The sequence below is a fragment of the Mus musculus genome, chromosome X, assembly GCF_000001635.26.
Source record: "Mus musculus strain C57BL/6J chromosome X, GRCm38.p6 C57BL/6J".
In the NCBI taxonomy this organism is placed as follows: Eukaryota; Metazoa; Chordata; class Mammalia; order Rodentia; family Muridae; genus Mus; species Mus musculus.
The window spans coordinates 56,908,042-56,935,216 of record NC_000086.7 but is presented as its reverse complement, the minus strand read 5'-3'; the positions used below and the strand labels follow the sequence as shown (position 1 = coordinate 56,935,216).

The following is a 27,175-nucleotide window of genomic DNA, read 5'->3' as shown; positions in this document are numbered from 1 at the left end:
ATGAATAAATGTACCTCAAGGAGGCTTTACGGGGGTGTGGTTCTATACATACATGTTGTGCTGGCTACTTTTATGCCAACTAGTCACATGAACTAGAGGTATCTGAAGGGACCTTAATTGAGAAAAGGCTGAACAAGCTATGAGAGCAAGCCAGTAAGTAGCACCCCTCCACAGCCTCTGCACCAGCTCCTGCCTCCAGGTTCCTGCCCTGTGTGAGTGCCTGTCCTGACGACCTTAAATAATGAACAGTACTGTGGAAGTGTAAGCCTAATGAGCTCTTTCCTTCTCAACTTACTTTTTGATCATGATGTTTTGTTACAACAGTAGCCCTAACTTGGATGCATGTTATGCACATTCATACTTAGAGTTACAAGTATCCATTGTTCTAGTTAGTTTTATGTGAAGGTCACACAAGTTAGAGTCATTTGGGATCAATTGAGAAAATGTGTCCATCACCTTGCTGTATAGGTAAATTTGCCAGGCATTTTCATTAGTGATTAATGTGGGATGACTCATTCCACTGTGAGTAATGACATCCCTCGGCAAGTGGTGCTGGGTTTATAAGAAAGCAAAATAAGCAAACCTATATGTATCATTCCTCCATGGCCTGTGCTTCAGTTCCAGCCTCCAGGTTGCTATGTTGAGTTCCTGCCCTGGCTTCTCACAATGATGGTGTATGGTCTGAGAGCTGTAAGCTGAAGAAAACTCTTTCCTCACCAAGTTGCTTTTGGGCATGGTGTTTTATCACAGCAATGGAAGCCCTAATTAAGGTACACACTGTGCAGTGTCAACAGTGAACCCCAATATAAATGTTCAACTGGGTGAGGATAGAGTGGGCCATTGTAACAAAGCAAACTGTCTGGTGGCAATGTAACAAAGCTAACTGTCTGGTGACTGTGGGAAGACTGAATGTGTTGCAAGCACACAGAGGAACTCTGCATTGTCTTCACTGTGGCTGTTGTTGGGCCTAGCAGTGTATTCCTGGAACTCCACACTTGGGAGGCTGAGGCAAGAGCATTGGAAATTCAAGGCCATCATGAGCTACAGAGAGGCATATAGGCGATACCTACCATGACTCTATCTCAAAAGACTAGATATTGGTATTAGTCTGCTTGTCCTCTAAACAACTAGATTTGATGAGAAATTCAAGTCCTCTTCTCTAGGCTAACCAGGACAAGAAGAGAAAAGACACAAAGTGCTAAAATGCAGAATAAACATGTATGTGCTAGGGAGGAGAGACACTAACATCAACTGTAACTAAAAGATGGCCAGGTACTTGCAACATGAGGACATTGGAACCTTCACGTGCTATCAGCAGGGATGCAAAATGGCTCCGTAGTTGTGGGAAGCAGTTTTGCAGTTCCTTCAAAGGTTAAAGATAGAGTTCCCAGGTGACTACAAGTGTACTCTTCAGTATGTCCTAAGAGATTTAAAACATGTCTACCGGTCATTTGCATCACAAATATTCACAATCTGTCTACAAAAAATAGCCCAACATGAAAATAACTAAATGGCCAGCAATTGATGAGTAACTAAATAAAATATAATAGATCAATTTATCACAATAGTATTCAACCATTAGCAATGTAGTACATACAGGCCCATGCTACAATATGAAGAAACTTCACAAGCATATTGAGATGCCTACAAAAAGCAAAATTCACACAGATGGAAAGTGGATCAGTTGTTGCTGGGAACTATAGGGGAAGAGTGAAATAGAGGTTTTGTTAACAGGTACAAGGATTCTTTGTATAATGAAATGGTCCTTTGTACAAGTCTCCTCTATGGAATTCACAAAGATGGTTGCACAACCGAGTTCCTGAGGAAAAACTCACAAGTAAAACAACCTACTAGATGGTATTTGCTAAATGAAGAACATGTGAGTATCATCACTGAAGAGGTTTTACACTTCTTTGAAATATCAGGTCTTGATAATCGAATCACCCAAAACTCCAAAGCTTGAGAGCACACGTTGGTAATGAAGGAGTTCTGAACCAGGTACTTCCCTACCCTGTGAACCGAGTTATAAATTAATGCAACTATTACAAATGCATTTTGACATTAAATGGTTAATTCAAACAAGCCCACTTTCCAGAATTAATGCTTAGTACTAGTACTAATTTACACTGCCCAAATTGTTTGTAAAATTAAATATTCTATTTGCAAAATATGTGAAATATTCATGGAAGCAGGCTTTTTTCTCTATAATTGCTAAGTGTCTGATTTGGGAGTTTTGTGAATATGTGAGTGTGTGTGTGTGTGTGTGTGTGTGTGTGTGTGTTGTTTTATTTTGTTTTGAAACAGGATCTCTCACCATGTGGCCAAGGCACTGGCCTTGAACCCAAGATTTTGCTGCTTCAGCCTTCAAAGTGCTAGAATTATACAAATATGCCACCAAGCCAGCCTCTTAAGAATTTTGAAGCTGGGCAGTGGTGGTGCATGCCTTTAATCCCAGCACTTGGGAGGCAGAGGCAGGCAGATTTCTGAGTTCGAGGCCAGCCTGGTCTACAGAGTGAGTTCTAGGGCTACACAGAGAAACCCTGTCTCCAAAAAAAAAAAAAAAAAAGAGTTTTGAAATATGGAAAAGAATGAGAAAATAATACTAAAAATATAAAATGAAAATCTGCAAAACTAAACATAGAAGTCCTGACTCCTGCCCTACTGCCACATCCACCAACAAGCATATGGCTTCTGAAATGGGCTGCTGTGAGGTAACTTTTCATAGAGTGAGTTCTGCCTATCCCTCTTTACCTCAGATCAAGTAGGCAAAGTAAGGGAAGTCCCATGATATCTCTATGTGCTCAAAACTGTCTTACCATCACTTATGGTGATATTAGCAAGATCCACAATCTTATCAGGGAGTCCTTGGAGCAACTTGCACTGCTTAAGCCTTGGTTTTTCCCATTGACACTTGCCAGTCTGGATGCTGATGGAACTGGAAAAGACAGAATGGAGGAACAAGAGCAATTGTCCAGCGTTGTTATTAAAGTAACAGACCAAAGGGAAATGGTACAGGGACTCACATCTATAATCCCAACACTTGAGGGCTATGAAGGTTACCATGGGTATCAGCCCAGACTGGGATACAGGGTAAGACCTTGTCTCAAAATTAGTGATAATTATCATTAACTAATTAATCAGTTAAATAAGAGCAATAATGGAAGGCCTGTCCATGACTGTGGCATGCTTTCCCATGTCCATTTCTAGCCTCCAGGCTTAAATAACACAGATGGGCTCCAGATAGCTAGTAATGGAGCAGGATTCAGCTCACCAGGAATCAAGGAAGAGACTTTGACCATGTAGATCTAACTCCTTTCTATCACTTTCCTCTCTTGCCTCTTCTTGTCTCTACATAGTGATTGTCTCGATGTGATTAAGGAACTTCTGTCAGGCATTGTCCTTTACTATCAAGCCATACCTTTGCCTCATTTATGTCAGGCCACCTCAAACCAGTCAATGCATGCACAAAGTACCTACAGACTCTAGGAATGGTACTAATAGACAGAGACAAATAGGGCAGGGTCTTGAATGTCACCAGGAGCTTGGAATTGAGTGGTCCTACACTCTGATTTATACAAAATAGAAGAAAAGTTTATGTGAACAAAATGGAATCTATCAAAACACCACACAAGAACTTTTCTTTCTTTTTCTTTGTGCTTCTTTCATTTGTTCTTTCTTTCTTTCTTTCTTTCTTTCTTTCTTTCTTTCTTCCTTCCTTCCTTCCTTTCTTTCTTTCTTTGTGTTTGTTGTGGTAGTGGTGGTGAATTTTGATTTGAGGTTTTTTTGTTGGGGGGGTGTTAGTTGTTTGTTTGTTTGTCTGTTTGTCTGTTTTGAAACAGGATCTTACTCTATAAAACAGGCTATTTTGGAACTTCCTAAGGAGTGTTAGCTGACCTTAAACTCACAGCAATTCTCCTATCTCAGCTCTTGGAGTTACAGGTATAAATGCACTCCTGTCTGGTTAAAGAGAACTTTCGGCATTTAAAGTGAGCGGAGCCTGGCACAGAAAGGATATATACTTTCCCTGCTTCCACCAGCCAGAGAAAGAGACACACAGAAATAGCCATCATGTCTACAAAAGCAAATTATCTCTTAGTACATGGTGAAGGGATAGAGCCAAGCAATGACAGGAAAGGTAACCTGCTGTCTTGATGACTGTGTTAGAGGTTTGCACTTCATTCCTTAACAAAAGTCTTCCATGTAGCAGCTAGACTCCAGAAAATCCTGCTGGCAGCAGAGTGAATTGGTGTTGGGGAATAGTGGACTGTGAGAGAGCATGGTGACAGCCCTAATGTAGGAAAGAGCTAGAAAAGGGCTCATACTAAGGAGCTGGCTACAAAGGAGAAGCTCCATGTGAGCTTCCACTGGGACTGCCAAGGTTGCTTGCTTTGTTGAAGCATTAGATGTAAGCTGGGGTGGATATGATACAAGAAGAAATGTGGCTCTCTACCAATGCTTTTAAGCCTCTGTCGAAACCTGCTGCCCCTCTGTTCTTGCCCATTTAAGTTATTTGGCATACACCATTAGCAGCAGAGAGTAAGAAACGAAGGCTGATGATTTAAAAAGGGAAAATGATTAACTGAACAATACAAGAGTGATGGAGTAAATTATGATGGCCCATCCACAAAGCGGCTGCCTTCGAATTGATCATTAAAAAGATGAATGCAAAACATGGAAATGTTTGATAAACTATTGAATGAAAGGGTAAATTACATTATTGCTATGTAAACCATGGTTACCGCTACAGAAAATTTAAAGGCATACAAAGAAGGGCCAGATTGGGGGTCAGAGAGAGGCAAAAAACAAAAAACAAAAAAACAAAACAACAACAAAAAAAAAGCCATGCCAATCAAAAAGCAGCCATGTTGAAGTAGCCAGGTTGTTGGTGAGTTTTCTCTTTTGTCCTCATGAAATTTGTATTATATTATACGTGCATGTTTAACTCTAAAAGGTGAAATAGAGAAAGAAGCAGTAGGAGAGAAGGAGGGAGAGTAAAAAAAAAAAGGACATAGAAACACCCCCCCAAATGGAGCTGACCTCATTGCGGGTAAACTAGCATTTGGAACTTGACAGATACATACCAAATTCTTGTGGCGTTCCTATTCTCATTTTTAATGCACCTTTCTTGGGCTGTCTCAGTAGGGTCAGTTAATGGCCACTTATATGTCCCTTTGTATTTTGAGGGTGTTTCATCTGCTTCACATTTTCCTGGCTCTACAGAGGAAAAAAAATATATGCAACATTTTCAAGGGCAAAAGGCACTTAAAAGTATCATGAACATCCATTATGACCCATCATTATTACCCTGCACACAAGCATCAGCACATACAAGAGGAAACTATTTCAACCAGGACATTTAAACTAAGCTTCATGGAAACCAGTTTTAAAGACAGCCTTGGTTTAAATAAGCCTTGCAGTATAACCTCATGTTTAGTCCTTTTCATTAGAACACACCCGCCCATGGTGGAGGGAGGCTGCTTTTCCCCACTTTAAAAAATTCTTTGGCAATTTCACACATGTATATAATGAAATTTAGAAGTTGTTTGTAAAAGTGCTATATATGCATTTCGTGGGGGGAAATCAAACCACAAAAGGGGTACCAGAGTACCAAACACATCTGGAGCTTCTGGCTGCCTATTGTCTTTCCTCAGAAGTATGCCCCGTTATCACTTTGCTATGTAAACACAGGAGATTGGGCAGACATCTCTTCCCACGGTAGTCATCTTTTTAATGGTCTCAGGTGGACGTGGTTTCAGGAAAATCAACATGCCTGCCATGACCAATAGAGCCAGGACCATGATGTCTCTGCTGATGGTGCTTCCCCATTGAAAGGCTGCTGAGACACACTTTTGATACAAGGCTTTGTCATATTAAGAGAGATGTGGTCTAGGCTAAGTCCATGTGAAAGTACCCAGTCCTTACAATGTACCTAGACTAGGTGGTGACAGAGTGATCCAAGAAATGACTTATCTGGGTCTGTCCAGTCTTCTCTATGAATGCAAGAACATCACCTCCTACTTACTCTCAGAACAGTCTGATTAGGGTCATTTACATGGTGGGTTCTGCCTGTGGCCTCCAGTCTTCTCTGCCTTCATCCCACTCTAACCTTGTACATCCACAAGCCCCTGATATTTGCTTTGCTTCCTGCCAAAGACAGTCCATTCTAATGTGTATGTGTTAACTCAAAGTTTTTCCAGCCATCCATTGGGGGAAAGGAACAAAGCTGGCAGTGATGAGCAGGAGGTGGATGGGCCTGGTAGCCTTTCTCTTTTACCACTGAAGTTTCCCTAATTAGAAAAGAAAGGGTCCAGGAAGAAATCTGGGAGAGTTCTCAAATCATTTCCTAAGATGAATAGGTTGGCTGAATCAGTCAATAAATTAGCAGTTATCTATAGGGCATGTATTGTGTGTAATGACAAAGCTTGCCATGTTTCCAGGTTTTTACATCAGAGGAGGCAATCCTCCTTCAGTACTCACAGACCAGCCACTGCTGATATTCACAGCTGACCAAGAATCAGCTTGCAATAGTCCCTTGTAAACTCTCTGCTGCTCTATGCATTTATAAGCCCTTAAAGGTAGAAGAGTCATGGGGACATGTGAGCATAATTTTGTGCAGAATGATGATTTCTCAGCTATGCATAGTGACTCATACCTATAAGCCCAGCACCCATCACTTGGGAGGCAGAGGTAGGAGAGTTTTGATGAGTTAAAGAATTACTTGGATTATATAATAAGTTCCAGACGACCCTGGGCTACAGAGGGAGACCTTGTTTAAACAAACAAACAAGCAAACAAACAAAAGACTTTTCTTCCCTTTGAACATAAGCATCCATACAGTATATTATGAGTTTTATAATTTTTTTAAAATAGTGAATTCATGCTGAAATGCTTTGCCAAAATAGTTACCTAGCTTTTCCACTACAACATGGTCAGACTTTACCAATAGAGTCAATTGATCTTGTGTGAAGTTCCCATGTGTGAGGTTCCCATGTATTTTAGTTCGGATGCTGCTGATCAGTTCCACAGATTCTAAAGAAGACTTGGCTTTTATGATAACCCAACAGGCACAACTACAAAATGGGGCAAAAAAGAAACACTAGTCAGAACAACAGAGTGAGTACAAATTGGCCGGTGTTGCTGCAGCTCTATAGACTTGCCATCACTGGTAGTCTGTGAATACTAAACATTGTATAGCCACTAAATGATAGCTTTTGAACAATGATGAAAGCATGTGGAAATAGTCTAATAAATTTTCTTATATGCATCCAAAAAGGACAACTCAAAACTTATTTTCAAAAGAGTGGTCCATAGCATTTGTACTATGTTGAAATTGCCTTGCCAAGAGATTTCTCTAGGAGTTTATAATAATTAATAGGGAAGATGGAGTACTCAGAAGTTATTATTTCAGAGAAAACCTTTTATTGTTCTGGTTCTTCAATTTATCCATCATTACTGCAATAAGGCAAATAGGTACATGTCCAATTAGTCTATACAGAAGTGTTCTGCTGAAGGCTGAGTCCTGTAAAAGACTAGTGATGATGTTAATGTTAGCTAAGATTTGTGGAGTTCTTGCTCCATATGTTTTGATTCATTTAATTCTCACAACAACCTTATGAGATAGAGATGTTATCATTCCTATTCTACAGATGGGAGAACTGAGATTACGGAGATAACATTTCCTGCACACTCTACAAAGTATTTTTATCCATTAATAGATAATAAACAATAGAGATGTCCTTGACCTTAAACTCTACAATATGGTCTTTAAATATTCCAGATTACTCTAGTATTCTAATGGAGAGAGCATTTCAAATTCACAAACTTGCCTACACATTTGTTTCCCATTTTCATTTTACATACAGATTTTGATGAACGTGTTTACTGAGCATCCCCAGAATTGCTGGAAGTTAGATGTCCTTGCCTTTATGTCAAGCTTCTCCATATGGCAAATCAAGAATCTCTTGTCTGTTCCCTGACCTGTAGGTGGTGAATTAAACCCCATTCGCCCTACCCCTTATGATTCAACCTATTTCTTCTCCAAGTTCACATTCCACTGTAAAGAAGACTCTTCATTGCAGCTCACACTCAACCCAGCACCTTGGACAGACATATCAATAGTCTCTTCATGAGCCTTCTTTAGCTGTAGATAATTAATTCTCAACCTTCCTAATGCTATAACCCTTTAATACAGCTCCTCGCATTGTGGTGACCCCAAACTATAAAATTATTTTGTTGCTACTTCATAACTGTAGTTTTGCTACTGTTGTGAATCATAATGGAAATATCTGATATGGGACCCTTGTGAATGGATCTTTGAACTGTCCAAGGGGGTCACAACCCACAGGTTGAGAACCAATGTCCTTCATGATAAGTATCAATCAGACCAGCAATAGCCATTATTCAAAGAGGAGCTAGCCCGTGAGTGTGAGCACTATCTGGGATGTTTTTCATGGTGGTGGTGTTTTCTCAGCATTTTATTAACCCTGTTGACCACAACAAACACTCTCCCCTTCCCCAAATCATACCCACTTTGGACCCCGTTTCTGCACTATAAAGAAGCACAGGCTGCTAAGGCTATGCTATGACCAACTGAAACAACTTAGTTGGTGAATGCAAAAGCTTAATTAGAGCATCTGAGAAATAAGCACCAGGTGCTTTGATCTCCCTCTGACAACTCTGACCAAAAGGCTACTTACTGCACATACAGAATTAAATGGAAGGAAAATCAGAACTAAATGTACCAGCTTTGAATAAACTCATCTCCTACCTGTATGGTACATGAAAAATTGCATCCATTCCTTGACCTTTTTTCTGTTCCAACCGATGCCAAAAAAAAAAAAAAAAAAAAAGTGCAGTCACTGAAATCTTTGAGCAAACATCAAATTTACATAGAGAGCTTATTATTAACAAGAAAAGCATAATCATTCTTTACACAGCCACTGCCTTCATCAAATATCTCTTAAGCACATTAATGTGTTAGTATTCACACTGAGCCTGAAGGGTCGATAATACAAGGACTGTCTGTCCACTTTCTAGATGCAGCAGTTGACACTCGGAAAGTTAATAATCTACTTGCCAGCATAATCCAGACCTTCTGGATACTGGCATGCTGATGCTAATAAATGTAAGTCACTAAAAGCACCCTAAGCCTCAGGACCTAAGGTAGCACGTAATAGATACTAGTTAGTTCTGTCCATCTAACAGCACTCATTATACATATAAGGAAATAGAGGCTCAGAAAGGTTGGTTCATTTGCCCCATAGCCCACAGTCAGAATGGGAAGGATCTGGGAGCTTTGACAGATTACCACATGAGAGTTTTTACACATAGTATGTAGAGAAATTTCAGTTCTATCTTGTTAGCTGTATGTTACATTTTACAACTCTGACAGCTGTTTACAGCAAGTATTTCAAATGATGCCAGATGACTTAGAATGCACTATAGGATTTACTATATTTCATATAGTCAAAATATTTATCTCATATTTAAACACCTTGAAAGCTACATGGTTTCCCAACATTTTTCAGTACACCATTGCACAGCTCTGAGGGGCTGAAATAAGTACTGAAATTTGGGTCAAAGAAGATTCAAGGTCATTCTGCTACTCTGACTACAGTTGTGGGATTTAGTTTTGTTAGGTGAATGGCAGACTTATGAATAATTGCATCTTGGAAAAGTGAGACTTTTCTGTGAGTTGTCCACAATCAAGAAATTAGACCACCATTTATAATCTCTAAGTCCTTCTACACACTCAGCCCACAAAATCTTCCTCAAAAAGCTTCCATATGGTCAGTTCATAAGAAGCAGAGAGTTGCTTTCTTGATAGGTCCTTGGGCCAACCCTTTAAAAGGAATAACTTAATTTGACCCTCAACTTTCACCAATGAACTTGCCTACTAATATACTCCTGGGTAGAAGAGCAGTTTACTCGTCTAATTATTTTTACTCTTATTTTACTTGTCTAATTATTTTTAGGATAGGTCACAAGTATCTTCAATTTGAAATTTTACTTACAATGTATCTGTACATGGCTGTCTCTTCTTTGGAAGTCTTTCTGTATCAAAAACATCACAAAATTATAGAACAATGAAATGTGGCACCCAATCCATGGATTACAAGGTAAAGATAATGACAGGTGTGGGGTATCAGAGTTCCAGCAGTGCTGGGGCTCCAAGGGGACCCTTGAACTGCTATTTGCATACTAAAGTGGTGGTGGGGCTTACTCAGCCTTACTCAGATGTTATAAGCAAGAGAGCATAAAACTACACACACACACACACACTGGTGGGAATTATTCAAATATCTATGCAATCATTAGAATGAATAAGCTAAGATGAGAGTGGCAGGGCATGCCTTTAATTCCATTCCCCTCGAAGCAAAAGCAGGTGGATCCCTGTGAGTTCAAGGCCAGCCTAAGTCTACATTGTAAGTTCCAGGACAGCCAGAACTGCAACAGTGAGATCTTGTATCAAAAAAGAGAAAGGAAGGGAGGAAGGGAGGGAGGGAGGGAGGGAGGGAGGGAGGGAGGGAGGGAGGGAGGGAGAGAGAGAGAGAGAGAGAGAGAGAGAGAGAGAGAGAGAGAGAGAGAGAGAAAGAAAGAAAGAAAGAAAGAAAGAAAGAAAGAAGAAAGGAGCTAGTTTTTATAGTATAATCTGGAATAAAAAATGCATATGATGAAATATGAATCAAGAAAAGAACATTGTTTAACATTATAGAGAGAGAGTAGAAACTCTCTCACTAAATGCTTTACAAATCTAGAGGAATATAATGATGTCACATGTTCACAGATGCTGGAGAGATGATGGCTCAGTGGTTAAGCGCACTGGCTACTCTTCCAGAGGTCCTGAGTTCAACTCCCAGCAACCACACGATGGCTCATAACCATCTGTAATAGGATTCGATGCCCTCTTCTGGTGTGTCTGAGGAGAGCAACAATGTACTCACATAAGTAAGCTTTGGGCAGTGATAGTGCACGCCTTTAATCCTAGCACTTGGGAGGCAGAGGCAGGCGGATTTCTGAGTTCGAGGCTAACCTGGTCTACAGAGTGAGTTCCAGATGTTCACAGACATTCTCTGACACGTGGGAAATGTGAGTAGACTTTTTTGAGTAGGTTTTTGTAGATTTTCAATATCCTCGTTAAATATTTCTATGCATATTGTTCATAGATTGCACAATGGCTACATTATTGCTTTTGCATTAAATAAAATTACAACTTTTAAGACAATATTGGAGACTCCAAATATCTTCAATTTGCTTTCCATCTTTGGAGGAGTTGCAGAATTTTTGTGTCTAGTCAAAAGTCTTATGCTAACGCCTAGTAGTCTATGAGATGCTATTAGATGATGAGCTCGTTGGGTGGTAATTAGGTAATGAGAGTGGAGCCCCATGACCAGCATCTGTGAACTAGAGAACACTGTCAATAAAGACAGAAGTGATTCCTGTCTGTGCTCCTTGGCATGTGAAGATGAAGAGGAAAACATTTGCTGGGGCTGAAGCCAACCAACAGAGAGTATTCTGTTTCCTTAGCTCAAACTAAGGCAGTAACTTATGGTGATCTTCATTTATACATAAGCCTTCAGGAACCTCTTTTTGTTTGAACACATAACAGAAACCAAAGAGCCAACATATAGAAAGTAGGCAGACAGATGGAGGAACACATGTGGCAGTGTTCAGAGGTGGCACCTGGTGACAGGTGTCTGGGTCCTGGAATCCAAGGCTTTATGAATCGGCCCGAGCATTTCTCATGAGAGAATTGCCACTCTCCTGCAACTGGATTTGTTACATTGGAGTGCAATGTTACAGAATGGGTCTCAGATTTCCCTGTGTCCTCTGTTTTGTCCCAGTTTGGGTTTTTGTTATGTTGTGTTCTTCCTTCAGTTTTTACAACCTACAGTAAGATAAATGGGGTCTTCATTCCTCGATATCAACAAGGGGAACTCTCATACCCAGGCGGTCCCTTGATTTCCCTTCAACGCATAGAAGATGCCATTTACACACCTGCTTTTAATTTGAATAGCCAGATTAGCAAGAGAAAATTCACTGTTCTGAAACATAAAATTCAACTGTAAAAGAAAAAACAAAGCAAACAGAGGGTCAGTGTTGGTGTGGCCGCGCTTCTGCTTTCACCCAGTGATGTCATAGGACAGTGTGAGCTGCAGTTGGCATATCAGTGAGCCCAACCTTGTCAAACCTCCTCCGGGTTTTTAGTTCCCACGTTTACACACTGTTAGGAGCTAAGCTGACCTCCAGTCTAACTTCAAATATGGAAGCCCTAACCTGCAATCTGATCATATTTGTGTATAAAGTCACTAACATTAAAGGTAGAGAGTCCAAATCCAATAGGAACTATTATCCTTATAAGAGGACAAAGAGAAAGTGCAAATGTATGTGCACAGAAGAAATGTCATTTGAAGGCACAGTATGAAGGCCAAAGAACAGAAGTTTACCAAAGTCCAACCCTTCTGTTCCTTTTCTCTTCAACTTGTACCCACCTACACTCCTTCTACCCCACCCTGACTCCTCCCCAAACCTGACTCCCACCTAGAACTGTGAGATAGACCGGCTGAAAATTTGTAAGGCAATACGAACACTTTGAAACACTTGTTTATTTTCAAGCACTTAGAATTGGGTTATACACACTTGACCATAATGGAGAAAAGGAAAGCCAGTCTGCTCACTCACTGCTGGGCCCAAGGTGCGCATTGGCATTGTTACTTAGCTGAAGACCATTTTGTGATCATTTTTAAAATGTAAAACTGTCCATGACTTTTGAGACAGTGATTTAAAATTTGAAAAATAATCCTATAAAAATTCAAGAGCCTCTAAAATAATTGGAAGAATGCTAGTTTTGGAACTATGAGAGAGAGAGAGAGAGAGAGAGAGAGAGAGAGAGAGAGAGAGAGAGAGAGAGAGAAACAATCCAAATGCTTACCAATACACATCTGGATTTGAAAATGAAATGAAAGTTTCTGTTACAGACATATAGTAAAATCTTATGTTTCCGTTAAACTGTATGTGGTAGTACTATATCCCCGACCACATGTATGATCAATGATATTTAGGAAAGTGTGCATGATGTTCACTGAATATATAAGATGGTTGCCTAATCTGTACTACAATCTGGGTTTGCTCCCCAGAATCAAATAACACACATCTATGACTGTTGTATAAAAGTCTCACAGAGTATACCTCAACTTATTAAGAGCGGCAGTGGTGGACCGACCTTGCCTAGTTTCGATGTCTTCCTGTGAACTTCAATTGCTCTGCATGCATTAGCTTTATTATCAAAAATATAAGGACAAGTAAAATATTCACTGTTTTAGAGAAGAAAACATTAAAGTATGGAAAAGAAAGGCACATAAACTCTATGCCATAGAGCATGTTATCACTGCTCTGTTTTTCCCAACTAGAAAAATTTAGCAGTGACTCAGAATCTGTGGCCATGGAGGAAAATGTACAGATCTCAACAAATGAAAATAATAACATCTCATAAAAGCTTTCAACACTGCTACTATGAAAGAGCTTGCAGATATCTTCAGAGTGTTGCCTATACAGTAAATACATTTGCAGTAAAAACAATCTAAACTGATTATCTATGAAATGGATTGTCAGTAGAAAAGGGAGTCTAATTTTAATCTACCCAGTCTTAGTCCCGTGTATTTAACAAGCACCGTAAGTATTTTAAAAAAGCATTTTACCCAATCTTTTGTAAGGTCATGTATAACAGTGGTAACGAGGACCCTTGGCTCTTCATCAAAGACAGAGAAGCTCATTTTAATATTGTAGAAGGAAACTGTAATTAAAAATAAACAGGTTAATTTTAGTTATTTACATCAAGAATTCTGACTTTTTGCCAGGTAGTAGGAGCACACACCTTTAGTCCCATCACTCAGGAAGCAGAGACAGGTGAATCTCTGTGAGTTCAAGGCCAGCCTGATCTACAGAGCTAGGTCTAGGACATTCGAGGTCACAAAAAAAAAAAAAACAGCACCCATTACAAATAAAAAGAAAAGAAAGTGTGAAGAAAGAATGAAAAAAGAATGGGATCTGACTTTTGAAAATTAGATCAGAAGTGCTCTCCACTATAAAGCAAACAAAACATTTTTTATGCCTAAATTTTGCTTAGTTTAATATCAAGAATTGGCCATTTTGGCCACATAACCAAGAGGGAAATATGCAAGATGCTACCGTCCCATTTGTGCTTTGATTACCTGTCCATTTCCCTATGTTTCTACACAGTTGATGGACTTGTGGCAACCCCCTAATTTCTCTTTCATTGGCCAACTGGTGTCCAGCTCATCCAACAGTCACAGTAAATACTATGACTTAAGATAATTTAATCTAAAAAAAAAGGTAATTGTCTCCCAATTGTCTTTCTTCCTCCTTTAGAGTTTTTTCTATGTTCCTCTTGATCTTGTCCTGTTATATCTTTATTTTGAATCTTAAAAGTTACAGACCCAATGCTCACAGTCAACCATTGGACAGAGCACAGGGTCCCCAATGAAAGAGCTAGAGAAAGTACCCAAGGAGTTGTAGGTGTTTGCCGCCCCATAGGAGGAACGACAATATGAACTAACCAGTACCCCCAGTGTTCCCTGGGACTAAATCACCAATCAAAGAAAACACATAGTGGGACTCTTCGCTCTAGCTGCATATGTAGCAGAGGATGGCCTGGTCTGTCATCAATGGGAGGAGAGGTCCTTGGTCCTGTGAAGGTTCTATGCACCAATATAGGGGAATGCCTGGGCCAGGAAGTGGGAGTGGGTGTGTTGGGGAACAGGGGGAGTGGGGAGAGGATAGGGGATTTTTGGAGGAGAAACTAGGAAATGGGATAACATTTGAAATGTAAATGAAGAAAATATCTAATAAAAACTTTAAAAAAAAATTACAGACCCAAGCCAAGGAAAAGGCTCAGCAAATACAAGCCTGATGATCTGAGTTTGATTCTTGGGACCCAGGGGCTGGAAAAAAGATGTGACTTCTACAAGTTATTCTTCCTCCGTGAGCACACAGTGATACGCACACACCCACACACATACCTACACTGATAATGAAAGCAAGCAAGCAAGCAAGCAAGCAAGCAAGCAAGCAAGCAAGCAAGGAATGAATGGAGAAATGACTCAGCAGTTAAGGACATTTGTTGCTTTTGCAGAGGACCTGAGTTTAGTTTCCAGCAACCACATGATGGCTCAAAACCCCTGTAACTCTATTTCCAAGGGATCTAATACTTTTTTCTGGCCGCTTTGAGCACTAGGCATTCATGTGTCAAAGATACATACATGTACACAAAATATACATATAAAATAATATAAAATAACATAAATGATATATATTAAGCAAAGGTTGCAGAACTGTTCAATATTTGAACAACATGGGAGTTAAATGCTTCCTAACTATGGATAACCATTTCTAGCCAGCTAGATGTTATGATTAGAGAGGGCTCAGACCTGCACAGAGAAATTCAAAGTACAAAGTACAGTTGTGTGTGTGGTTGGTTTTGGGGTGTGTGTGTGTGTGTGTGTGTGCTCTATTTGTGGTAAGCACCATCAGACCTAGTGGCATATGGTTATTGTTTGTTTGTTTGTTTATTTATCTATTTATTTATTTATTTATTTATTTATTTATTTATTATACATATGGATGTTTTGTGTATATGTATATCTGTGCACCTTGCTCATGCCCAGTCCCTAAGGATTCTAGAAGAGTGCATCAAATCTCCTGGAATGGTAAAAATCTCCTAAAACTGTAGTTCCATGGGGGTTTGAGCCTCCATGTAGGTACTGGGAATTGAACCAGGATCTTCTGGAAGAGCATACAGTTCTCATAACACCTGAGCCATCTTGCCAGTCTTCCACCCCCAGTATGATTCTTTTACAGGGTAAAAATGAGTGGCCTAGCCTGTGTTCACATGGGCAGAGTCACAGTCATGACATCAAGAACCAAACAACTGCAAGGAAAGCTTCAAAATTGCATAGTGAGTGAAGAATCATCTGTAATATATTTCAATAAAGACAAGAAATACAGCTAGAGAGTTCTGTGCTAGACAAGGTATGTATGTACCAATACTCTTAGGGAGATAAGAAACACATACACCCCCCCCCTCTTTTCTGCTTTCAGAGAACATGGAGAACACATGGACCATTGTTCATACACTTTGTTAAGGATATATGGATAAAATACCTGTAGACTCTTTGGCAGTTGGTGAAGTAGATGGTTGTGTAAATAGAGAGGAAAATATGGAGTCCATCCATGTTGTCTCAAAAGATGAAGACACTAGTGAAAACCCAGTTGCTGTAGAAGGATGTGCCATCTCAGTAGACATCAGGGGAAATGAGGTTCCTATAGCTGTGGATGTAGTAGTGGCTGTACTCATAACAGAGTCCAGTGTAGATTTAGAAGGAAATAAAGTGTGAGATTCTGATGTAACTGGGACTTTACTCCATGGAGATGTATTTGTAGGGCTAGATACGGTCAGAGAACCAATAGATAGGTCATGCCTTGTTAGAGAAGGTGATATACTCGTTCTACCAAAGGACATGCGTTCAGACATATCTGTGGAGCTGTCAGCCCCAGTAGTTCTCAGAGATGATTCAAGGAATGTAGAAGTGTGTAGACTGCCATCTTTGTCCTTTGAAGGTATGGGTGGAGAAGTCAAAGAGTTAGCAGTGATGATGTCCAGTGTAGTTGTAGAAGTGGCTTGGGTGGCTATGGTGGCACTTCCATCAGAAAGGGGTGCCACTGTAAAGTTAGAGTATGTTGCTATAATATCAGAAGCTGGAAAAGTGGATTCTGACATTTCTCCTGAAGATGAAGTTAAAAGCCGAGAAGGAGTAAATATGGATGCCCGAGAGTCTGAAGGGAGACTAGATGAGCTCCAAGTGGGGGAGGTAGCCCTAGAATTTACAGAAGGATTTGATGAAAGTGTGATTCCAGGGGTTACAGGCATGGCTGTTTTCTCAAATGTGGGCAGAATAGCAGCCAAAGTGGTAGGGGGAAATGTGGAAGATATTGACAATGAAGTACTCTCAGAAATCCCTAAAGAAGGAAGGCTTTCTGATGTGGAAATCAATGGCATCACTGTAACATCCCTAGAGACCAGACCGATCTGAGAGGTTGTGGATGTTGCCAAAGTCCCAGAAGGAGAGTGCAGAGTCTCTACTTCCATTCTGTTGGGTGTCATTACCTTCGTTGTGAAAACTGGAAAGGGAGAGTCTTCAACTCTTTGTGTGTTTCTGGACGTGGTAAGCAGAGCCTGGGTGATACTAGGTGTGATTCCTGTAGCCCATGCTGGATATTCAGCCATTTGAGATGCAAGTGGAAACTTGGCCTTGGTACTATGAGGTGAGTAAAGATGTGATGTCAAAGGTGGAGCTGTACTGGTCTGGGTCCACAAAGGGTATAAAACAGGAGTAGTCACACATGGACCACTCTTTGTTAGTTCAGTTAAAATGTTCATCTTTCTAGTATCAAAGGAAAGGTGAGTAGGTGTGGATTTTACACTTTCTGTAGGTCTAGGGGTCACTTTAGAGTTAGTCAAAGTTGGGGAATCCTGAGTATTCAAGAAAGTATAAAAATTATCTGAAGGAGTAGTTGAAAGCTCATTTGCAGGGATGGTGGCTCTGGAATTGGCATTAATGAGATCTGTCGCCCCACCACTGCTCACAGTGATCCCAGGTAATATGTCCAGAGTGGGAGCCCCATTTTCTTGTGATGGTTGCTGGGTTGTTGAAAGTAACAATGAAAACATGGTCTTTGGAATGGAGGAAATAGGTTCAGTATTCTTAGAACTGGACAGAGAGGAAGAAGTAGCACCTATAACTGAAGTTGATATTCCAGCCATACTAGTGGTTGGAATAGTTTTCATAGATAAAAAACCTCTCTGTGTTGGAGAGGAAAAGTGTGCAGTTGTGTAATTGAGTGGTACCTCTACCACTGAGGAATTCGAGAAAGTAGAGGAAAACACTGTTCTTTGTGAAGTAGGCCCAGCATGTGCCACTGGTGTGGTATTCAATGTGGATGCTTGGGTGGTTTTAGTAGCCTTAGGGGGAAGTGAAGACGATGAAGTAAAGAATTCCCCAAGTCTTGTGGAAGTGTCAGAATAAAGCACTGTAGTTGAGAAATCAGAGTTATTAACTGGCATTTCAGACTTTTCAGACTTAAGCCCAAAGGTACCTATAGAGACACTTTTCAAAGTGCCTATGTGTATTGTTCTAGAAGACTTGGTCATTAGCATTGTATGGGTGTCAGAAACTTTTTTAGAGGTGAAAGCAGTGACATTGAGGGCCAACAAATCCATTTGGGAAATAGGAGTTGACGCCTCCATAGAAGTCTTCTTAGGAAGGTTTGTTGGTTCATTTGGAATAGAAAGGACTGTAGTGCTCCCATTGGGAGTGATCATTGTAAAATTGGTGCTCAGAAGTCCAGTTGTGAAAGGAGAGAAGGAGTTAGGGAAATTCTCTGTGCTTCCAGAAGTGGAAGAAGCAATCTGTGTTGCTTCAGGTTTCGTCTTAAGTGAAAGTAGGTATGAAAGAGTTGTGTTGATGAGCACAGGATGTGATATTCTAGTTGTCCTGGAAGCATCTACAATTGAAGTAGCTAGGTGACCTGTGGCTTGATGAGTCACAGGAGAGGAGCTCATGATCTTTTCTACAGTCCTGGGAGGATATTCTGAAAGGGCACTTGTCCTTTCTTTATCATGAGTCAAAGATTTGGTTACTGTCTGAACTTGTGAAGGGAGTGCCGTTTTCTCAAGACTAGTTGACCCCTCTGAAACACGAACACCTATTATGGTGCTTGAGGACAAGGTTTGGGCAGACTGTGTGCTCCCAGAAGTAGAAAATGTGGTTAAATTCCCAGAATCTGAATAACCAGGAAGAATTTCTGAAGGCAAATGTGTTTGGTGGCTGGAGATTTCTGTGGTCTCAGAAAGTTCTGTGTCTGTCATTTCCCAAGGGAAAGTGCTCTGGGAGTCCAAAATAAAGGAATTTTTGGATGGAGAAATCTCTGCCACCCCTGTAGTTCTGAGGGTTTTCTCCATGGAGATGTTGGTCTGTTCTTTGTCAGAAGATACCATAGAGGTGGCAAACACTGACTGTGTGGAGACTGGTGTATTCACAAAATATGTGGTAGATTCATGGTCTACTGAGGTAATAAATTTATTGACAAAGGTGTTAGGGGGCATGGCCTCACCACCAGCAGAGGTCCCTGTGGGTCCAGAAGCCATAGTGACATCTCCACCACTACTAAAAGCATAGGGAAAACTAAAATGAGATTCAGATGGTGTTGCTACTGATGTGGATGTAGTTGAGCTAACATAAGTAGAGGATACAATAGTAACGTTATTAGGGGAAGGCCTTGAGCAGACAAGAGTGTGTATGGATGGACTTACTGAGTCAGATGAGATGGAGGGAATGGTACTTATAGCCTTAGTTATCACAGGAGTGGGAGGTCTCAGTGAGGATACCAAAGTCTCTCTCAGAGAGGAAATTGCCATGTGTGCTGTTGTGGAAGAGATCGTTGTGACCTCTGAAGTGGTATGAAGTAAGTCTCTGTGAGTAAACATGCTATCACTAATTGTGGAAGCTGTTGGACTCACTGGTGGCACCAACTCTGTGGTCATTGTCACTGTTGGTAGAGTTGAACCAACTGAGGGCATAGATGTAGTGAAATCCCTGGCCAATGTAGAAGGCTGAGACAGGGTCACCTTAGTCTCATCAAAAAACACCATAGTGGTTTTAGGAGAGGTGACAGCAGAGATATTAACTGGCAGTGAAAACGTGTGTGTAAGCAGTTGGGGAGTTACTAAGGCATGAGTAGAGGCAGTCTGTGGAGACAAGATACCAGCAGACAAAGATGCAGCTGTCCTCTGTGAAGAATTAGTGGAGAAAGTGACTCCCATCGTCTTCATTGTTGAAGAACTTGGAAGTTCAGGTAGTGCCTGGGTGCTTGCAGAATTGGGTGATGAAGCTGAGTTACCCTTGGATTTTTCTGAAGTCCAATCTACTGTGTAGGTATGGGTCGAGTTAAAGCTTTCTGTGGTTCCATTGTGTGAACTCTCAGGCATGCTTTCCTTTAATTTGGTTGAAAGCCAACTCACTCCCACCTCTGCAGTTGCAGTTTCTTTACTCAATGCAGTAGTCAATTTTTCTATATCTGTAAAGGGGGAAATAGTGACAGAAGCTGTCACCATTTGTTCTGATTCATCTGTCACTTCCAGCATTGTTGAAAATGGAGAAGCCTCAGCTACTGTTGATATAGTTGACTTTACCTTAGGATGACGGGAAGTGGTTTCTTTTGTCACAGTGGTATAGACTCTCTGTGTTGTTGCAGACATGGGCAGAGGGGCCAGAGTATCACCAAATGAGCTCACACCATTTGTTTCTATTTGTATTGTCTCAGAAATGCTCTTCTCTGTAGAAAAATTTGGTTTAATGTCAGTGAGGGTAGACGTATTCACTGATGGAGCAACTGGCTCACTTGGTATTGAGGGAAATTCATTTGTAGCTACTGTGGGCATAGAGTTGCTTTTCAATAATAAGGTGGTGAGTTTAGATTCAGGCTGGCTGGCTATAGATGTGATTCCAGAAACACTCGTGAAATGACTAAGCCACTGGGATGTTGGTTTGAATAAAGCTGTTGTATAACTGGCTGTAGTAGCATCAGAGCTGGTAGTCACTTTGCTCTCCGTGGATGCTTCAATTGGTGAGACGTTAGTAGTCATGGATGAATGATCTCTATTAGTGGCATTACCTTGGAATGGTAATGTGAGAGTTTTATTAGATGTGAATGTGGGTATAGTGGTTGTATTCATAGAGGTCAACAGGTTCTGACCTGACTTAGAAGTCCAAGTGGTCTCATTGGTGAAGAACTGATAGTCACTTTTAATTGTTATAGATGTGAGAACTGATTCAGATGCGTTATATGTAGAAGGTGATTTAGTAGAAGTCAAAGTAAGCATGGGCTCATCCGTTGTGGGTGTATCCTGAGTGTATGCTTGCCCTTCAATGGTAGGGAAGAGTGAAGCTTCAGCCAATGTAGGGACAAATTTGGTTCCGGGGATTATGGTTAGATGTGTACTCTCAGCATCAATAGCTATCTGTTCATCTTGAGTTCTGGTGATTGGAGAGGAGGTAATGGAAGAAAAGGCCATGAAAGTGGTTTCTTTAGGCATGGAGACAGATAGAGCATCCTCCATGCTGGGTGAAAAGACATCTTGGAAATTTGTAGAGCCTGACTCTGGTTTCACTGTTCTTGGGGTAGGTATGGTCTGCATAGGCAACACTGAATGGACTGTTGATGCCATTTCTGAATCAGTTGTTGACAAGGTAGATGCTAACTGAATTTCAGGAAATGTAGAACTCACAGGAGAAGCTGTGGAGGTAAGCAAAGACTCTGGTGGGAAGGTTGATACAATCCCAACATCAGTAGTAATAGGTGAAGTCTCTTCTAATGTGGACCAAGACACAGTTCTGGCAGCTGAAGATACAAGAAATTCTTGCCCAGATTTAGAGGTATGGAGTATAGCAACATCTGTGGATTTGTGCTTGGGACAAGGTGTTGGAGCTATGGATGTTGATTCATTCAAGAATAAAGTTGTCTTCCCAACAGCTGACTTGGACTTAGTTGTTGAAGTTTCAGATACAGTATAATTCTTAGTAAACACAGATGTGTCAATTAAATCAGTAGCTGTAGCTGAATGAAAGATCTCAGTAGCCATGGCCTCCACCCTTTTTGATGTCCTTGTTTTTCCTAGATATGAGTGTTCTGTTACAGTCTGGGTAGGCAGAGGGGTGGCTGTTGAAGTAAACAAGGTATCTGTTAAAAATGTAGCTGTCTCGGTTGTAGATGTCTTCAAATCTTTGGCTGCACTTACTGTTGCTAGAGGTGAGGGTACTGTATTAGCATATGATATGGCTGTACTGTTGATTGTAGAATCAGCCATGCCTTCTGGCAACAGTGTGGATGAATGTGAAGTCTTGTGTGGGTTAAGTCCAGTAGTTTGGGAAGAAGTTGTTAGGTCTATTTGCTGTGAAACATTTGTACTTGTTTCTTGAATTGTCATATTTTCAGAAACAACTGAAAAATCAGAAAGCATGTGTTACTTTCGATTCAGCCTTGGAAATTAGGGACAATTCTTTAAGAAAGAGCTCTATAATTTCTTTTCATTTGAAAGAGAGGTAAGTGTCAGATATAATCATGTTGTTTGATTACTTAATTTTTCTTAAAATGATTTTCTACTTTGTAAATCTCTATCTGATTTTCATAATACCCTGGGTAAATAACTAGTAGGATGACATCTATTACATAGTATCTGAATAAAAGATATGGGCACTTGTACAAAACTATACACTGATTGAGGTGATTCACCTTTGGAAAGGGACCTATCAAAACTCATGGAAGAAGAAATCAATAGCTTGATTAGTTCACATCCATTACTAAAACCCAATTGTGAAGTTAAAAATCTTCCCTGAAACCACAGGTTTAGATTCACACAGATGCAGTTTTAGATGCTGACTCCATAGCTTGAACAATTGTACCCGTAGTCTATCTCTCTGTGCCTCAGCACCTTCCTTTGGGGTATAAAAATGAGAATCCCACCTTATAAAACTTCTCTGAGACTTGGCTGAGCTACTACATGTGAACCATCAAGCTTGATGTCTATTGTGTAGAAAGCAATAAAAAATAGTCACTTTGATTTTGAGTTGATTCAATCTTTTTTCTTTCTTTTTTTCCCACACAAGGCAGAGTCCTGCTACATAGACCAGACCAACCTCAATTCCTCACCTTTCTGGTTCAAGGAATTACAGGCTCACACTCCGATGACCAGCTGCCTTGGTCAAATTTCTGTCAGTCATTTAAACACTGAGGATTGAAAATGGTCTTATCTGGAACCTCAAGTTTAAATAGTTTTGACAGTTTATGTGTGTGCATATGAATATATATTTGTTGATTATGTTTCCTTGTATATGTTGTAAATCTGTAGTATAAACATTATAAATACATGTAATAGGATTCTCAAAGGCTGTGATAAAATAAATACAAACTTTAATACTTTCTAGCACCTAATATGACAGTACTTTGAAGACCATAAGAGCATAGTTTATATTCCCTTTCAAGTCAATTAAACTTCACAAGTATGGTGAACACTGTTAGAAGTCTTTTGAGAAAGAGAAAGCTTTCCAGCATGCTTGCTAAAAGAATTCATACTCTTATTTGAAAAGTGACACATTATTGAAATATTTTGCTCATTTTTTGAGACAAGGTCTCACTATTTAATTCAGACCTAAAACTAACTAACTATGTCACATAGGCTAACCAAATTCATAACTTTTCAAGCACCGGAAAACACAGGTATGTGCTAAAACATCTGGATTGAATCATTTTCTTTAAAAAAAATAGACAAAATAATACTTTAAACCAAAAAGTAAAATGATAAGAGTTCTAATAAAGCCAACAATGGAATATAATCAGACTCCAAATATCTTTGAAGTATAATAAAAGAAAAAAAGAAAAAGAAAATCAGTACAGCAAAAGAGCAAAGCTGGCTTGAAGACAATGAGGAGTGAATAATATGGATGGATGGAAGAAAAGGTCAGTCTAGCTAGGAGTGAGAGGCATTATGTATTGAGTACTGGTAATAACGTCTGCAAATGAGGCTGGGATCTGGAGGAGAGGTACCACGCTCTCATGTATGGAACAAGTATTCCAAGGCAAGTGCTGTTCCTCATGTCATCTTGATTAATCCACTTTTTGTGGGAAATATAATAGTTACTCTATTTCAAAATTGAAGAAATAGAGCACCGGAAAGTTCACACAGTTGGCTCAATTTCATCTTGGAAATTCAAGGTTCCCCATCTGTACCTCTCCTATATACCTTTATTTGCATATTGAAGCATGGACAGACCCAGTCTAAAAAGGATACATTTCTCCTTCTAGAAACTCAGGATAGCCAACCTCAAATGAGCCTCCCACAGTGCCTTCTACTATATCTTTCTGTTCAGTTTATGCTGCTATTCTACAATAACCCTTTCAAACATGCCCCATTGTCAAATACCACCTCCACATGTTTATCAGATAATCATGCCTCCTGCTTCAAAGGAAAAAGTAATTGAGATCATCAGACAGAAGTTCAACTGTAATTTGGATCCTGTCATCCGCTATTTCTCAAACTTTGCCTTTCTTTTCCCTAATGAGCTTTTCCCTTCTGATTTAAAACTTATTCTCCTCTCTTGCAATAAAAATGAAAATGCCCCATCCCTCTGGCCCATCTTTCCCCATCACATCTAAAATTCTTTAAAGTTATTTATGCCTGATATCCCCACTCCCCTGGCTCCTTACCTGGAACAAGCATTATTCTAACCCCTCTTCTTTCATTCTATGGTTTTTACCCACCTACATCATGTATTTACATCAACGAGTCTCATCTCTCTCTAGACCAGATCTCTATTCTGAACTCCACAGTTTTAAGAACCAGTCATTTCCTTGGCCTTAACTTTTGGCTAGCTCATTAATGTCTCAGACTGAACACACCTTAACTTGAACACATTATCTTCTGCCCATATTGGGTCTTCTAGTATTTCTTCACTGAGTAGTCCATTCAGTTATGCTAGCCCAAACATTCTTTAGGTGCCTCTTCCATTCTCTCTCCAGTGCCAGAACTAATCTATCATCTCGTCCTGGGTAGCACACCTACTTCGTAGCCTTTAATCACATTAATTTCTTTCCATCTCCATCATTTACCTTCCAACAGCATCATGCCCCCCAATTTTGTTTGTTTTTCTATTATTTTTGAGATTTTAATATAATTATATTATTTCTCCTTTCCCTTTATCCTCCCCAATCTTCCCATATACCCTTCCTTGCTCTCTTTCAAATTCATGGCCTCTTTTTTCACTAATTGTTGTTATGTGCATATATGAATATGTATATACAAATATATTCCTAAATATAATGTGCTCAGTCTGTATAATATTACTTGTGTGTATGTTTTGAGGGCTGACCATTTAGTATTGGCTAATCAATTAGTGTGTAATACCCTGGAGAAGATAGTTTCTCCTACTCTCAGCATTCCTTAGTTACCTGTGAAGTCTCAGCCACTACGCTTGAGCGCCTTCCATTCTGTCTCAGATTTTAAAAAACAAAATGGAAATGTGAATCTCGCATACACAATTAAGCGTGCGCACGCGCACGCGCACGCGCACGCGCACACGCACACGCACACACACACACACACTGAGGTCCCTTTAATGTTTTCTATTATTCACAGAGTAAACAAATATATTATTTAAAGGAGCCCAACTATGCATGTTTGAGTTCCTACCTAACTGGTTCCTGTAAATTTGTGCTAAACCTTACCCTTCCTTCTGAGCTTCCATCCACAACTCTCATCTCCCCCAGTGCTTAATGTTTACTTCCACCATAAGAGCTTTACATGTGCTGTTGCCACTATTTAGAGCTTCTCCCATAGTTTGTCACGTCAGTGACATCTACTTAGCCTTCAGATATCAGCTCATTTGTCACTTCTTCAGAAAAACCTCCCTTCCCAAACGCCCATGATAAGCTCAAAGCAATCTCTAGAGGAGTATTGTGATAGGACTTGCGTCATTCTTTGCTGCGGGTTTACTTGTGTTCCGACATGGCTGCCTGAAGACATGTTGACCAAAGCATCATCTTTTACTGTGCACCATTGTAAACTAAGGTTCTAGTGAGTGCCTAGACCATGATGTATGTTCAGTACAGAAAATTTGGCTTACTAAATAAATGGAAATGGTGAGGTCAAAATAGTCTCTGCATCTACTGCCACTAGAGAGGAAATGCTGGCGAGGCATGGTACCAAAGAAGATTAAGAGACAAAGAAGACGGAGAACACGCAGAGGTCACGAATTTCGCTTTTGGGAAAAAAAATCAGAGGACTGATAATGTTCACGGAAATAAGAAACCATCCTGTTAGACCTGCATGTGTGCAACTTGAGGTAGGAGTGAAAATGGCACTCAGTAAACTGCACAAGTGAGTCACTGTAACTCTTCAATTCAAATCTGTCAAAATAAAATCATGCGTATTTATCTTAGACAAATTGGCACTTTGAATTCATCTTCCTGAGAAGTGTATTATCTATGATGTAGAAATAATTATGGCAGAAGACAACTACTATCTTATGCCATAGTCTTGATCATAATTAATTCTGCTTGCATATATAGAAAATCTAAAGAGCGTATAGAATGCTTTAGGATCATCTTGTCATGAAAAAGTAAAAAGAATCAGAAGTCTCCAATGAACTATATAGACCAGTTAATTAAAGGACATTAGTAAAGGGGAAAGCCAAAGTTAACTAGGAGGTACATCTTACCTTAAACTAATGAGAACATTCTTTTCACCTTCAGAGTTTTTGTCCTGTCAGGGCTTGTCAGAGGCGCATTTTGTTTCATTAGAACACAATTTTAAGATTCCTGTTTTTAAATGTGGCTAAAACCATAAACAAAAGGAGAACTGGCAAGATTTGGGCTACCAGTTTTACAATGATTTCATTTCACCCTATTGGATTTGCAACTGTCTACCTAAAGTATCACTTGTAACACATAGGAGGGAGACATGTGGCAACCGGAAGCTTGAATCACTTTATGAACATGGTAAAGCTACTGACATGAAGACTTTACCATTCCCACTCCCTTAGTAATTGAGCTGCACTCAGATTTTGGGGGTGTTTGTTTTATTTTTGTTTGGAGGGGACCTTAAATATCACCATAAAAAGCCCGCTATCTGCTTAGACAACATTCAGAGCACTATTAAAGTAACCTGTAATATGTAACGAAAAACAGTCTTGGTTTTTACAAAACAGGGGTTAAGACTCAGAAATAATTTTATCAGAAAGAGCTGAGTCACGACTACAACTATTTTTACTATTTCCTGTAGCATACCAAAAAGAAAATGAACATTTAGGGGGAGAAGTCACAAAAAAAAAGATTTGCAAAAAGAATGTTCATGCCTCTAATGCCAGTACTCCAAAGACAAAGGTGGGTGAACTCTGTGCATTCAAGGCCAGCCTAATCTCCATAGTGAGTTCCAGCACTGCATGACTACATAGAGATACTGTGTTTCAAAAACCAAAAGGAAACAAAGACTTAGATACTTGTCAAGCAGGTGGGATTTTAAAGAGCAGAGATGGCTTAGGAAACAATC

The 27,175-nt window shown here is 40.0% G+C and overlaps 1 protein-coding gene across 1 annotated transcript in view; it reads right to left on the bottom strand.

The window, feature by feature from the left end:
* Positions 1–27,175, bottom strand: part of Adgrg4 (adhesion G protein-coupled receptor G4) — an 86,126-nt gene that overhangs the window by 45,143 nt on the left and 13,808 nt on the right. Inside the window, exons 2-9 of the mRNA NM_001362885.1 lie at positions 16,180–22,074; positions 13,698–13,792; positions 11,998–12,062; positions 10,014–10,053; positions 8,768–8,820; positions 6,907–7,070; positions 5,082–5,214; positions 2,817–2,935 (exon numbers count right to left, since the gene is read on the bottom strand). Of these exons, the coding sequence (NP_001349814.1) occupies positions 2,817–2,935; positions 5,082–5,214; positions 6,907–7,070; positions 8,768–8,820; positions 10,014–10,053; positions 11,998–12,062; positions 13,698–13,792; positions 16,180–22,074 (6,564 nt within the window). The remainder of the gene's footprint in view (positions 1–2,816; positions 2,936–5,081; positions 5,215–6,906; positions 7,071–8,767; positions 8,821–10,013; positions 10,054–11,997; positions 12,063–13,697; positions 13,793–16,179; positions 22,075–27,175) is intronic.